Genomic DNA, 16,108 nt, shown 5'->3' with positions numbered 1-16,108 from the left:
CCACCAGCTCCACACTTCACTGCTGGCTCCAAAACACCAAGAAGCCTTTTCTATAGTACTTGTGTGCCTGTGTTTCCACAGTGGCATTTAGAAAACAATGCAACATTAGTGGTGGTCACAAACACTTAGAACACATTACCGGTGTCCTCAAGTGTATCTGTGTAAGTGAGGGTGTTGTGTGTTTTTCCTTTTAAATAATTAAAAAGGGAGAAATATAAAATTTAAAAGGAACAACCGGGGGCACCCCCCCCCCCCCCCTGAGGTTTTAAAATTAGAGCAGGTTTGGGTTTTTTTTTGGCCCTCCCCCCCCCCCCCCCCCCCCCCCCCTCTTTTTTTTTTTCTCTTACATTTTTTACACTTTAAAAACTAAACACTTTTTAATATTTTAAATTCCCTTTTTTTTTTCTTCCCCCCCCCCCCTCCCCCTCCTTTTTCTTTTTTTTAAATAAAAAAAAAAAAAAAAAAACATATAATTTTTTTTTTTTTATAATAAAAAAAAAAAAATAAAATAAAATTAAAAAAAAAAAAAAAAAAAAAAAAAAAAAAAAAAAAACGTGAGGTGTAGAGATACTTTCTTTCTCTATTGAATTTAAATCTGACCGCAGCAGTAGCACCAGACAAAGTGGCAAGTTAAAATGATCATTAATACCAGTAACATTATTAAACTGTTGAGGGAACGAGTGTGATGGCAGGAGCTCAGTCAGTAGGGACTTTGCGTGGGAACACGGTTCAAGTCCAGCCTGGACCACAGTATGGAGCGTGGATTGGTAATTGGGGAGGTACCAGTTCACCTCCAGGGCACTGCTGAGGTGCCCTTGAGCAATGCTCCTAGGGCAACGATACGTGGCATCATTCCATCATCTCTCCACTTTTTAAAAACATAATTTGTTGGCCTTTTATTGCCTGTATTGGATAGTGACAGCTGAAGAGTGGCAGGAAGGAAGGGAGGGAGGGGGATGACATGCAGCAAAGGCGTTGGAATCAAACCTGGGCCGCTGCGGCAAGGTCCCAGCCTCGCGCTCGCTCCACCACATGAGCCACCAGGGCACCCCAACATTTGTATGTCTATAGGCACTGTGTGTGTGTGTGTGTGTGTGTGTGTGTGTGTGTGTGTGTGTGTGATTATATTTAAATTTAATAAAATACCTGTGAAAAGGGTGGTTGGGGGTTAACAAAGTAAACCTATCTAATATAATCAACAAATTAAGTGCAATATACAAAGTGTTCGTTAATATTAAAGATATTATATTTGCCATTGAATTGCAGATCTCCTTGGCCACTGCAGTGGGCTACCAACCTGAATGCAGAGACAGGAGCTGTGTGTTGTGAAACGCTGCCATCTAGTGGCCGATGCGCAGTATGACAGACAGAGTTTAGGTGAAAGCAACAGAGCTTCGGGTTCACTGTAGCTATGTGACAGTGGCCTCAGACTGTTATCAGCAGTGTGCAGGCAGAGGGCCAACATCAGGCCGACGCCCAGGTCTTCCCACCAGGATCATCATCTCCTTCACATAACATGTGTAAACAACACCAAGTGTTTATCTGGCAACAACTCAGTATCTTTATGCTGCAACTGACATATAACAGGCAGTCACATGACAAGCAGTCACATGAGTCGCATATTATTCTGGGAAGAGCAGATTCAGAGAAGCAGAGGGACCACTGATGTGTTTAAAAGCTTTATTTATTTACAATAAGACACTTCTGGCTCTCCACCTGGAATGGCAGTTAACATATTTACATATTTAACTATTTACATGAGAAGAAAGCTATTTAAAATATAACTATTAGGCAGGTAAAGGCATTTCTTTAAAGGTATTTGCTCTAAGATGAGAAATATCCACTTTGTGACTGCTGGTTTACGTCGATAATGATTCCGTCTTAAAACCCCCGACCTTCTGGTTCAGGAAAGTCCTAACATGACTCCGTTTAAATGTTAATACAAACTGTTCTTTATACATGAAAGTGATCCTTATCAGGTAGTTCTTAGGTAGATATCTCATATTAGAAAAACTTGTGCGTCATTAGCTGTAAATATAACTGTTGAGATGTTAGTGATTGTACAATAATGCTGCAGACTTAATGTATAAAGCAACTGTGTAACTGCGCTGCAATGGCTCATATTCAATTCATGCATTTTAACTGCATTATGGGAAGAAGAAGGTTAATGTGAAGTTACAATTAACTTGTAAAAGTCACTTTTCTTAATATAAGAAACACACAAAGATAATATGTACGAGTAGACGGTAACACAGGATGCACATATTGTCCACGATGTGCAACGGAAGGCAACAGTTCATGTTGTGAATGAATGGATTAGTCATTTTCAACACCTCATAATGCTTGAGAGCAGTTCACTCACTGCAAACAGCAATTTGAATCTAAAAAATGTTCTAAAACTTTGAAATGTGTCACTGCACTAATTACGTGTAAAATCATTTAAGTTCCATATTTTCCAACCATGTGCAAACAAACATCCTTTAAAAATTCAGCTCTTCGTATTTCTTCATTGTCCTCAGATGAAAGTGCACAGCTCCCTTCTTACTGATAAATGTGTCCACACGTTGACAAAAGTATTGATTTGGTGATTTGCAGGTCACAAGACATCAGTTTAAAACTAATAAATGTTTTTTTTTTTTAGATGTGTAGGTTACATATGGACAGCAATGACACCTACAGGGATAAATAAAGTTGTACTGAAGCATTTAAATGTCTGTATCACATGTTCAAATTATGACTTATATATAGTCTAAAAACTCACTTTTTAAACCAAATTCCTTCTGGTCTAAACCTCAACGTCTAGAAACCTCAAAATCACCAAATGAGTGCCAACAGTCTGATGCTGTGTAACAACACAGTGTTATTGTGCACTTCTTTGTCTCAGGGTCAGAGGAAGCTCCACGAAAAAGCTGCATGTGTGCGTCGAGCAGAGTTTCGTTTCCAAACTGAAACGATGTCATCCCCCAAAAACTACCGTAAGAGGAACACACACAGTTCTTTGGTCAATGTGCTTTAGGAATACACAGCATTGACACCAGAGTCATCCATTTGGCCCATTTGTTATGTTAATAATTTCAGTATTTGCTATGTTAGAAAGAATTATTTTTAGGATATTTAGCAATATTTAGCTTACAAACATGAAAAGCTTTAATTTTGCTACAAAGCAATATTGTCTTCTGACAGCAAACTCACTGACAATGACATTAAATATTCAGTTTCCTTGCGTCTGATTTAAAGCTAGTTAGCAGCAGCGAAAGCTAACATGTTAGCATAAAACGTGCTATAAAGGACGTCCAGCAGTCTGGGATTTAGCTTAGTTTTAGCATTAACACACGAGATTAGTGCGCTAAGGGCACTGAAGCCAAGGCTCTGCCCAGGAACACGTGGATGACTTTGGTGTCCTAATTCTTATTATTTAAAGGGACAACCTCCCAAAACTAAAAGTGCTAGTTTAAAAGATCACTGATCAACCAATGAGTGGCTGGAGCATCAGCAATCACGTCACAGCCGAGTATTCGAAGGCTCTGCTGTGTCTAGTGCTACTACAAACTGCCACCAATGTCTCATTTAAAGGAGCTGGGGTTCATTTGCCAAAAATACTGTGTGTGATTCCTTTTACCCCCCAAATGCCTCTTTTGTCCTAGAGACTCCTGAAGAACTGCAGGGAGAGTTCGTAGGTCAGGAACATGGTGGCGCTCATCGGAAAGCCTCGAATGGCGTTGACTGACGCTCCGCGGAAGAAAACCTGCACACAAGAACGTTCGGTTTTAGTGACTTCACCTTCGTTTTTCAGCATGAGTAAAAAGAAAATGACCCAGAGCCTGGATTGTGCTATCAACCAACGGAGTTTAACTTTAACCTGAAAGATGGTTTGGCATTAACGTTAATCTGCTGCTGGCGAGGTCAAACTGGCCGTCAGTGCTGACAGAAAATGCAATCACCTTTAATGCAATAGACCTATTTCACAGCAGCCATTTGAGATTGAATAGTTGGGTAAACACAGGGGTTACCAATGATATTTAGTTAGTTTAAATTTAGTATATTTTTATAAGTTTCTTGTAAGTCAGTTTAGTCATTTTCTTTTCCATTTTCTGTCTCTGCAGCTTCCAACAGCGCCGTGTTGAAGTTTATGTTCATTATCTTGATTAACTTGTTTGTTTGTTGGATCTTCTTGAATTGAACCTTTAGCAGTTTTCATAGGATTGTATTTATGTATAGCTTTACTGCAGTTATGCTGTACACCTGCTCAGTCTCACCCTGTCCTGTCATAACCCGACTCATCGATCTGTGACCATCGGGTCCACCAATGACCTTCTGCTATTGATCACATGACTGTGGTTGTTTGTCAGAACAGTTACTGAAGTCTACATGTTGTAACCTTTGCAATCCGAACATTATGACACCTGAACGCTGCGTTTGTTGATTTCAGGCCAGGAAGGTGGCCATGTTGCAACTGTTCACCAGAAGTGACCCCCCCAAAAGCTGCTTCTTTTGTGATTTCTGCTGATTCATCAAAAACATTTTATAGCTGCTGTTTCGTCACCTTCTATTTGCAGAATGACTCAAACTGAAATCAATCTGATCATCAGTTACTGTCTGATCAGTGTTCGCAGTGTCAGGCGTTTGTTTTTCACATGCCCTGTGATGCCCTGCCGGCTGCTGATGTTGTAACATGATCGGGATGCTGAGCTTTCATTCAGCAACAGAATCACGTGTCCCGGCACACTTAAGGGGATTCAAGTTCTGAGAACACAGTTTGACTCTCATCTGGGTTGTACTGTGTTCTCAGGTTTCACCTCTAAGTGACTGAACCATCTGTTTAGTTTATAGCAACTAACTTATTAATAGCAATCTGGGACAGGATTTATAGCCGGTTTAACAATTGTAATAAAAATGAGGCGCTGCAGAATCTTTCTAGGTAAACAAACATATTAACTGGAAGAATAAGTGAGCAGTATAAAGTGCTGCAGGGTTTCCCAGGATGAGGATGAGGGCGATATTAAAACCAAATCAAGGTCTGTGTGTTGTATGGGCCCCGACTGATTTATCGGTCAACAAAGAGACCAACCAGCATTTCTAACATCTGCTCCAGGGGTTTTTCCAAAGGTTAGCTGAGGCAATAAGCCACCTATACTAACACATCTCATGAGCACTTCAGCTGGTAGATGATATTTATGAGATAAATATGGCATTTATTTTCTGTGTGAAATACCCACTTAACCCACTGTAAAACACTGCAGGATGTAACATAGAGAATAATTATCACTGTCTTTAAGCATTTACAGCTCTAACATGTTGGAAGTTGGAAGCGACACTGAGATGATGAATTAATCAGTGAACCTAAATTGCAAGGTACGATGCTAATATCTGCATCTGATTTTTTTATGAGTTCACTTTAGTTTCTTATCCATCAAACATTTAATGTTTTATTTTTAACAAAACTTCCTTTCCTTATTCAGGCTTTTTGTTGCTGACTGCCCCTCCCCAGCTCTCAAATATGCAGGGAAAAGTCTTTAATTTAAAATTAATACCTTCCCTCTCGATACAATCTTGGAGTTTGTAATAAACATTTTAAGGATTGTATTATATTTCTGCTCTAACTCCTCTTTGAGGACGTCGCCGCTCACCTGCGCTCCCTCTGTTTTGTAGCTGTGGATGATGCAGTGTAAGATTCCCTTGTACTTCCTCTGCAGCTGGGCATCGGCCTGCATTCGACTCTTCACCACATCAGCTGGTGTGGCCGTGACCCAGGAAATGGACCCTGAAGTGGAGGAGAACAAACTTAAAGCTCCAGCTAAACGTGGACATTTTTCAACAATCCAACAAACCAAATGAAGCTGTGACGCTGGATTACTGTGTACGGTAGATAGAATTACATTTGGACAGACTGAGCAGGACCACTGATACACACTCAAAGGTTGGACATTTAAACGTTGGCGGTATAATCACAGTCTAACCTCACAGAGACCAAAACTAACTAGGCTAAAACTAATGATGCATTCAAGTGCTTCTTAGAAAACTTGTTAAGTCAATTATTGATTCAGACAGCCACCAAGTGGAAAGTTCCGGTAGTGAAGTGGAAGCCACACCAGCAGTAGCAAGTTGCACCTCAGCTGATACATTTTATAACAGAAAGTATCTTTACCGGGCAATCAGAATGAATAAAGTCATAAAAAAACTATTATTTGGAGGAAATCGGCCATGTGGATTGGCTTTAAAGGTGACAGACAAAGGTCATGACTGAAAGGGTGGAAGCAGTTGTGGTGATTCAATCACTGCAGGCCCCATTATAAAGGAATATGATAGGCTGTTTATGAGTCAGGGCATATTCATCATGTGCTTTTTTATTCTCTTATTGCTATTGATGAAGTGTCTATTCAGCTCAGATCAGATATATACTGCTGTTGGCCTCATTCCTTCCCTTCGGTTGGCCCACAGGGTGGCTATTTGACATCCTGGTAATGAGACTCAAACGGTCTTTGTTTTGTGATGTGAAATCACCTGTCACGGGTACGGGTGCAAGAAAATATCAAAAATGTTGTATTTACGATATTGTATTGATTCTCAAAGACACTGTATAAAGTTTTGTGTTTAAAGCCCGGCTGTGATGTTGGATGTTACAGGGACTGGGATAAATACAAATGCAGATCCCCCTGTTTTCGTTGCATAACTGCCCTTAAACCCAAGTGCTGCATTCCCATCGGAGATTTTAAAACTTTATTATCTGCTGTTTTCTGTGATTCTTTCCGCTGTTCTTATTCCTTCTCTATTGTGTGATTGTGTTTTTGTGACTGCTTATCATTTTCAGATCTCTCTTGGGATCTAACTGAGACTGCCAGATTAAAAAAAAAGAAAGTAAACTTTTTTTTTTTTTTACCTCTGATTGTATGCATCTGGTGGTGTGTCTGTCTTTCCTAATGTTACATATTTGTAAAAATCGAGTTATACTGTTCACATTCAGGCCTACTAGATAAGTGAACATCCAGACCTCACTGATTTATGACTCACAGCTGATTTCATTCTGCCACGTTTTGATTCACATGTTCATACTGTAGGTGGCCAGCCTGCATCTGGAAGCAAGTCTGCTCGAACGTCTGAGACCAACTAAATCCCAAATCGGAGTCCACAGGCCCTTCACTGTTTATCCACTGCACACACAGCTCACATTCACTTGGCCTGAACTGCTGGGTCGGCTATAAGTTTACACCCGCCCCCTGATCCACACATCAGAGCAGCCAAGAGTTTTTTTTTTTCTAAAATCATAAATGTTCAAGACAAACACATTTAACTACTTTGAAGCTTGGGTTGTAATGTTTTCATGCATTAGTAGATTGTATATTCTTCATGATTTCTGTCATTAACTTGCTGTCCATTGTGACGGCATCACCTGGGATTTTGGGAGTTTATATTTTACCAGACACACCATCAAGGGAAATATCATCCATTGTTTGAATGTCCAATAGCCCGTAATTGTCTCATCAACTAAAACGTCATAGTTTTTCTTATCAAAGATCAACTTTTAGCTCGTCAATGTATCGTCTTAGTCATGGAAAAAAGGTTGCTTAAGAATATTTTTCACCATAGTTCTCATGAATGAACACTGTTGTGGATGGTATGCGTCTTTCTGCTCACTAAATTCTCCTCATTTGGTCAACTTCCCACCCCATCTCTGCCAACACAGTAAGATATAAGCTCAGATAACTGCCCAACCTCAACAAATGTTATTGATTCTGAACATGCATTCATGCATCTGACGACCCACTCTGTGAATACCAGCATCAGCTCCTCCAACATCAGGCACTGGAACGAACAGAAATCAGCCTAATATACCGTTCATCTACAGCGCTGCATTGCTTACCTGCTAGTCCTCCAGCCAGCCAGATGGAACAAGGATGAGGGCTTGATGTGGCGTCTGGTTTCAGCAGGTTGCAGAAGATGGTGTAAGGGATGAAGTAGAGGGTGTATCCAGGAACGTCCCTGAGGATCATGGCCCCGGCCCCCCTGTACAGGCCCTGCAGGCCCTCGGTCTGCAGGATGCTGCTGATGCAGTGGAGGGGGCCTCGGTACAGTCTCTGGCTGGGGATGCTGACGGAGCGCAGAGGGATGTTGGTGCCATTCGATACGTTGCCGGCAAGGTGTAAGTTCTCTGTAGGAAAGGAATTGTGATTGGCAGGTCACGCAGTGTTCAAATATACAATCAACAACGTATTTCCTGCGACTGCTGTAGAAATGGGTCCGTTTCCTCTCTTTCTGATGGAGTTCTGCCAGTATGATTGTCAAAAATCAGCGGAAACAGGCAGCTCTGGAAAGAACGGCTTTGAATTACTGACTCACTTTTGATTAGGTTTTAACTTACTAAAACATTTTTTCATCAAACTCTTATAAAACCATGGCAACAACTATTTTGAAAAGCTCTTCAGATGTTTTATAGAAGAAAGGTTGTGTACTTTGGTGTTTCTTTGGCTAGCGAAAAACCTGGACCTTGGACAAATTGGAAATTGGTAAGTTTCCACAGAGATGGTCTAAAAACATACATCTGACTCTTAAGAACCTTGGTGTACCCATTGACCTACTGTAAGTTGTTATTGTCCTCAAAAAAAAAATCATATTGCTCTCTTTACAATCGTGTACTTTCAGGTCCAGACCAATTCAGATCACGTGGAAGTCTGCATACCAGACATTCAAGCTCCTGCCGGACACTTTCTGGCACTTTGTACCATCATAAAAGAGTCTGTATCTATGAAAAGGAAGTCAATGAAACAAATGTAAAGCGTGACATGATAACAGGTGTGAAGGGTGTTAGCTCGTGAGACAACGTAAAAAATGAAAGGCTATAAAAGTTCCACGTGCTATATTCTAATTAAACTTATCTGACCTCAGTTTTATTGGTTTATGGTTTAACGAAAGACGCAGCCCAGACAACACAATCTCACCCAGAGCGTAACCGTCCAGTATCGGAAACCCTATAACTAAATTTTTACTCGGCTCCTCATCTCCATTCAGCATTTGCACTTCAAGCTTATCAACCAATTTTAACATGCCTTACTGCTCCCATTTCAACGGCCACTCTGACTTTATTCAGAGCTTCAATTTCAATGTCTTTGTTTTTGGTAAAAGGCTTTAGGTAAAACTGTCAACTAGAATTGGTTGACAATGTAAAATTATTTAACATAAATGTTTTAGAAAGCCGCCTTCTGGGAACCTAGAAAAGGTATATTTTCATTCCCCAGCACAGAACTTCCCTCTATCAGCCGCCATATTGGTCGTAGATGAATGGTATCGATCTATGGTATCCCATAACGGTCAGGCTTTACTTGCACTCTACTGACATATAAATAGATACAACACATACGAAATGCCCCAAAGATTCACTTTAAGACATTATCTTTTACATAACAAGTTTGTATTTTCTTTTACTGTAGATACTGTAGCATTTTCTAGTTTCTCATATTTACTTGAGTTTAAACATAACACTAAATATCCATATCTGATAACTCCATTCATTGGTAGATTAAACCGGTAGAATACTGCATCATAAAAAGCTGCAGCGTGTTTGGAACAGTGAGCAGACTGACTGAGGTAAAGGCTGCAGGAGTGGTTTGATACGTTTCTGTGGATCTTTTGATGCTCTTTTCTGACCCTTTGTCTGTGCTGAGCAATGCTCACCACTGGAGAACTGGAATTGTTTCTGAAGGACCACAGCAGGAGGACACGGCTACACGTGTTATTTACTAAAGGGATGTTATTTATTGTCACAAGAACTGAAACGACTTTAAAATGTTTCCAGATCACGAACTTGGAGCAGTGATATTTGTTCTGTCTCCTCTCAGCACTGGGTTGTGGTGGTATATTGTCATGACAATGAACCGCTTCATAAAGCCTGCGCTGTGATTGGCTAACTGACGACGACAGGACACCACCCATCAAGTCTGTTTCTTCACACAGAGCTTCTCTCTGCGCTGTCCTAATGTGATGCATTTTTCTTTCTTCTTTTAAGTTTAAGAAGACAAATGAAGACCATGTGTGGCAGACTTGGGAAGGCGTTGACAAAACTATTGTTTATCTGCATCTATGTCGACTACGTTCCTAGAAAACCAGAGAAAAAGTTCAAAAACACAGTTTTTGTTCTTTCTGCTGCCCACAGGGAAAAACAAAACTCCCAAGCCAACACACAAACAAACTCTGATTTACCTGCGAGAACCGTCTGCGTCTGCATTTGCAGTCTGATCTTGACCAGATCCACCGGGGCTCCCAGGCCCACTGACATCAGTCCAGTCAGCATGCTGGCCACAGTCAGGTCCAGCATGCCGCAGGGATGCCGCCCGTCGCCATAGCGATACTTGCTTATAAGTCTCTGTGTGTTGCTGAAGAAGCCAAACACCACTGAGTTGTAGACGGTGATGCTGGCCAGCGGGAAAGACATGCCCTTAAAGAAGCCCATGACCTGAGAGACAGACAGACAGTGACTGTAAGTCGACAGTTCCAGACCCCCGCAGCCCTGTCCGATGAACTCAAGTAACCCGTCGTCAACACCGCCATCTATGTTTCCAATGTGTTCATCTGAATACATTTCAAACTGGGTGCCATTTGACTATTACAGTATTTTCATACAGTTGAACTGTCAGTGTTTAGTTCAGTTTAGGTTTGCATTCGTACTTCAACCATATAAAACAATCTGTATCATTTGTTCTTTTTCATGATCAATATATATGTAACTAACTCATTTTTGCTGTTTACCATTGCATGACAACTAATTAATCACTGAATTATTTTGATACAGAAGAAGAAATCTTAAAAACCAGAGGATACTTCCCCACATTCTCTCCATGTACAGCAGAAGGACCCCCTGGGGTATAAAAGTACCCCTGGTTGGGAGTCACTGCTGTAAGTGATTACTGATCCAACACAAACAAAAAACACATTCCTTAGCGGTAAAAGGAAGTAAAGCTGTAAAACCCCAGAGGCATACTCAAATTATATTGGTCACTGCCAGCAATGCACAGAATAAAAAATGGGGTGAAGAGGCTGCCAAATGTTTTGAGCCTTTTTTGTTTGGAAGGGGGGGGGGCATGAATAATGGCAGACACATGTTGAAACTTAAACACAGCTGTCCACCGCTTGAACAAATCATCTGACCGCTGACAAAACCAGGTTTGTGGTTTCTGAGAGGGAGTGCATGGCTGAAACAAACATGTTTAATGCCGTAAGCAGCATTACAATGAACAAAATATGTGAACATATTCTTTCAACCTTTTTTTCCCACAGTTCTCACAAATTGAACACACATTGAATCAGAGCTGTTATACTTCATATTACACAAAAGATCAGGCCATCCTTGATCATCATTTTAAGCTTCAACTCATCTCAACTCAACTCAACTCAACTCAACTCAACTCATCTCAACTCATCTCATCTCAACTCATCTCAACTCAGTGATAAAAAAATGAAGAAAACCCGCAGAAACTTGGTCACTGAAGCACTGAAGTGGAACAGATTCAAGCTGAATCAAATGGAAGTAGAAACATAGGCAACCAACAATTTCAGTGTTCGGCTGAGTGAAATACGTATGGAGGAAACAAACGACTCCACCGTCTTAAGAAGTTTGAGTGTTTACCGTTTCCTTCCTGTAGATGGTGAGGACGCAGTGAAGAGTGCTCTTGTAGCCTTTCCCCGCCTGGAGCCGCGTCTGGACAGAAAACAAACCGTTTCATACAAAGTTCAATAAAATGCAACAGAATGAAAAGACTGATACATCTCTGGGGGTTTTCTGTCTTCGATAAATATCTCCTGTTCTACTGTAAGAAATGGTAAAATAAGAGTACCTTTTATTCTGTGCCTAGCATTAAACAATCATTATTCTGTTAGCATTATGCTAACAGTGCCAGCTAATTAAATGGAGATTCAAAAGCTAGCAGAGCAGAAGCTAACCTGGAACTGGGACAGGCCTTCAGCTCTTTATAGACCCGACTCAGAAGATGCTTTTAATACAAATTCAAATACTGCATCAAAATACCCAAACTGCTTCGTACAATATACATATAGCATTTTCAATGTCTTCTTTTCTGCATCAAAGAAATATAGTTCCGATTGTCCGACTAAATAAAGTTTTAAACAGCCTCATAATGACATATTAAACCACAAAGTGCCACAATAAAGATAAGAACTTTTTCTCTTTATACAACCACTTTAATCAGGTCCTAAAGTCTAGGGACGGTGTGGTAAAACCCCGCTGTTGGTCTGAAATACCTTCACTGTGTCCAGCGGATGGCCCACGACCACACTGGAAGCTCCTGCAGCCAAAAGAGAAAAAAAACGAGAAAAAAAAAAACATGAATGCATAAAATACCAGAGGGAGAAAGAGAAAGAGAAATGTTACCATGAAACTGTTGGCGAAGAGGAAAAGGTTCCTCCCTTAAAGTGAAACTTGGCTACAAAAGGTTGAACGAGGAATGAATTTCTCATTTATCCGTCTTATTTCTGACGCTTTTTATTCCTTTTCTTTATCCTAACAGCAACATAGTGGAACTGAATGTCATTCACCCAAAACAGATTGTATCCATAACTTACAGTAACTAACTTCACATTTTCTGACAATGTTCTGGGCTTTTGGTTTGTTTTCGAACTTCAGTTATTACATACACAGATAAAGAAACAGAGATAAGATAATCCTTTATTGATTCCCCAGAGGGGAAACATTTCTGCAAGCATTTCTCAATGAATGTGAAAGGCAAGCACACAGCAAACAGAACATTAACACTCAACATCCGATCTCATGTTCATGCTGAGCCTAGACCGCTAGTCGATTAACTGTTATGGGTAATGGGTTAATTGTTTTGAGTAATTTTTTAAGAAAATAATCTACAAATTTTCTGATTTTGGCATCTCAAATGTGAATATTTTATGGTTTCTTCAGTCCTCTATGACAGTGAGCTGGATATCTTTTGGTTCTGGACAAAACAAGACTTTTGAGGATGTCACATTGGGCTTTAAGGAAACACTGATCAACATTTTTCACCATTTTCTGACACTTTATGGAACAAACATCAACGATTCATCGAGAAAATGACCCACAGATTAATCGACAATGAAAATAATTGTTAGCTGCAGCTCTAGTTGAGACTGAGCTTTAAGTCCTCTAGGGGGCGATGTAGGAAGAGACTGGTAACACTGGACTTCCATCACGGGGCCCCCGGGGACAAAACTAAGCCATTGTATCCTTATTAACCCTCTTTTCCCTCTGCTCTCTGTTCATTGTGCGTGTTTGCCTCCCTCCAATTACCCATCAAGCAGCCAGAACACTACACATGGCAACACATATCTCATCTAGAAACCCAGTGAACAACCAGTACTACCAGGACCCAGGTTTACTGCACTCTTTATTCTTTATTGGGTCCCTATTGGCTTCCACAGAGTGGTAGCTCATCTTACTTGTGTCCTTTCTGTCAACTAGTTAGGCTTTTCCATCAGCACTCAGTTTAAACGTGCCAAGTTGTGCTGAGTCTCGCCCATGATGCACCATCTTCATCGTCAGGCCAAAGCACGCCCGAACACCTCAAAGGGAGTTGTGGCGATGTCTTGCCAACCAACTGTTTCGTAATAAATGTATTTCCCTGCGGGCCATTCGACTGCGGGTTAGGGCTGTGTATCGGCAATAATCTGGCAATACGATACGTATCACGATACGGGGGGGTTACGGTTCAATATATTACCATAGGTTGTAGTATTGTAAGCAAAGGTGATACAGTGAGTTTTTTTAAATTAAAAAAGAAAATTTACAGCCAACATCACACGGTTCAGAGAAGGCAACATTTATTATGAAATTGTGCCTGTTAATGAGGTTTCCTTAAGTCTCTAAATACTTCTGAATATTCTTTAAGTCACAAGAAACCATTTAATCTCTTATGGATTCACTGCACAAGTATTATCTGAAGTTCCTATTTTGTGATATTCTGTTAAACTTGAGTAAGAAATCAGGGAAACTGATACATTTCTGTGCGTTTAAGTCAAAAGTATAAATGCTGGTGATTCGGAGTTATCCGTCAGTCAAACAAAGTCCTGGAGTACAGCAGGGTCCTTAAGGGTCAACAGCACAATAAAGGACATTTGAACTCAACACGACTGTTGTTTTAGTCACTGAAAGACAAAGAAAAAGCCTTTTTTGCATCAGTCGGTAACAGATGAAGTTTTTTAACATTCATCGCAGATCATCATCCTCATTTCTTTCTTTCAACAGCTTAATATATCCGGGGGACTTCTCGTGTTTTTACATTTTTTTTATCTTTTAACTTTTTTTTGGTTCAACTCTTCTCTCATCTGATCTCTACTTGAAACACTTGAAACCTGCTCTCTGAGCTTCTTTCTCATCAGATCTTTTATGAATTACTTGTGTGTAAACTTTCTAATTGAATTCAATTGCAGTGAAAGGAGCTGCAGCCTGTATGAATAAACAGAACAACATGATCCAGGAGGCCTACTTTCTTGTTTATGCAACTGCAAAGGATGCAGCCGCAGCAGCAGCAGCAGCAGCGCCCCTAGCGGCCAGGGCTGACACTTTAAAAAGAGTCGTTGTCTCAATAGAGTTACACGTTTGCACACAATCAGCCCTGCAGCGGCTCCCTGGAGGCCCGCCTGCGACTGATAACACATGTAACACCCGGCTTTATCTTAATCCAGAGGCTGAAACACTGGAGGGGAGAGTGTGGGCATAGGAGGTGGGGGTGGTGGATTTCCCTGCAGACCCTCCATTGTTTACACTGGATGTGGATGCATGGGGAGGAGGAGGAGGAGGAGGAGGAGGGGGGGGTTACACTGTACGAAAATAACTGGCTGTTTCTGAACATTCCTCCATGCAAAGCTGATTTAACCCATACAAACATGCAGCTATAAGGAGCCTTTGAGTGCATGCATGGATCCACCTCCCCCCACCCTAAACCCCCCAACACACTGACCCCGGTGTGGACCCTGGCTAACAGAGGGAGCCCTGGATTAAAAAAAAAACAACTTCTGTGCCACTCACCACCGATCCATCCTGCGACAAAATCATCCAGCAGAAATCTCTTGGAGGTCTGCATCTTGAACCGAGCTCCACTTCCCCGCCTCTCATGCGCAGAAACCGGGACCGCTGCAGGCGCACACACTGCGCTTCTTTCTGATAACACTGCGGAGGAAAGCAAAACTGATCTTATAGAGAATGTGCTCCGATCAGAGACACACACAGCCGGTGGGCACCAGCGACCAATCGGATCCAAATGTGAGTCTGAGGGGGGAGGAGGGGGTGCAGCTCTCCCGGCCAATCAGGTGCGAGCTCTGCGGAGCCACACAGCCTATAGAGACACCGTGATGGAAATGAGCCATGAGGAGGAGAGCACAAACACACACTGTAAAGTTCAGCCTCCCCACAGAGAGAGAGAGAGAGAGGGCACGGTTGACTCACCTCTTAGCATTTAAAGGTATATTTTTGTTTACAGTTTAAGAACCTGCATTTATTTGTGAGAGCATAATACTGAAGAGTCACAAAGGAGATGGACACAAAATACAAGAATAAAAGATTCTTTTAGTAAGGAGTAAAAACCAAATGTACACAATGTACCAAATGTTTTTTGGAGGCAAAAATGTGGAATTTCTCAGTGGATGAAAGGAACGACTTTTCCTTTTGAAAATACATACAATACATTAATTCCCAAAAATAATAAGCCTTAATACGAAAATCTGGAATGCTTTTTTTTTTTTTTATCATTTCTTGGAGCATAATGACATAAAAATGATGAACTGATCTAAACAAAGCTGGTTTCTTTTGTTTTTTTTCCTTTCTATTTATTGTTCATCTCATTGTCTCCTTTCTTGTACACAATGGCAGAAATACCACAGGTTAACTGTATGGATATATATGGAAGTTATATCCATCCAAGTTCTACTGTAAGTCCTGATCGCCACAGGAAGAAAGGATTTCCTGTGACTCATCGTGGTAGTAACAGTCTGCTGCTGAAGGAGCGACCAGCATATCCAGCATTGTGCAACTCGAAGCCCTGCGGGACACCCTGCTGCTAGAACCCAAAGAGAGCAGCACAGACTGGTAGAACATCCTCAGCATGGCACTGCAGAGAGTGGA

At 41.1% G+C, this 16,108-nt stretch overlaps 1 protein-coding gene across 1 annotated transcript; it reads right to left on the bottom strand.

Annotated features, from left to right (window-relative positions):
• Positions 1–1,666: 1,666 nt before the first annotated feature.
• On the bottom strand, positions 1,667–15,262 carry slc25a48 (solute carrier family 25 member 48). The gene is made up of 7 exons (XM_051420138.1): positions 15,017–15,262; positions 12,247–12,290; positions 11,615–11,686; positions 10,192–10,444; positions 7,859–8,146; positions 5,628–5,761; positions 1,667–3,745 (listed from the first exon to the last, which is right to left on the bottom strand). The coding sequence occupies exons 1-7, from the start codon at positions 15,069–15,071 to the stop codon at positions 3,641–3,643; spliced, it is 951 nt and encodes a 316-aa protein (XP_051276098.1). The 5' UTR covers positions 15,072–15,262; the 3' UTR covers positions 1,667–3,640.
• Between the last annotated feature and the right edge of the window lie 846 nt (positions 15,263–16,108).

The sequence above is a fragment of the Dicentrarchus labrax genome, unplaced genomic scaffold (assembly GCF_905237075.1).
Source record: "Dicentrarchus labrax unplaced genomic scaffold, dlabrax2021, whole genome shotgun sequence".
Taxonomy (NCBI): Eukaryota; Metazoa; Chordata; class Actinopteri; family Moronidae; genus Dicentrarchus; species Dicentrarchus labrax.
The sequence above is the reverse complement of the archived record's forward strand: the minus strand, read 5'-3'. Positions and strand labels throughout refer to the sequence as shown.

What these genes read in the sequence shown, in the direction of transcription:
- slc25a48 (XM_051420138.1), bottom strand. Translation starts at nt 15,071, where the DNA reads ATGCAGACCTCCAAGAGATTTCTGCTGGATGATTTTGTCGCAGGATGG. An exon ending in TGTCGCAGGATGGATCGGTG is followed by an intron (nt 12,291 to 15,016) that starts GTGAGTGGCACA and finishes TTTTGGCTGCAG; the next exon opens with GAGCTTCCAGTGTGGTCGTG. An exon ending in GACGCAGACGGTTCTCGCAG is followed by an intron (nt 8,147 to 10,191) that starts GTAAATCAGAGT and finishes CCTTTCCTACAG; the next exon opens with AGAACTTACACCTTGCCGGC.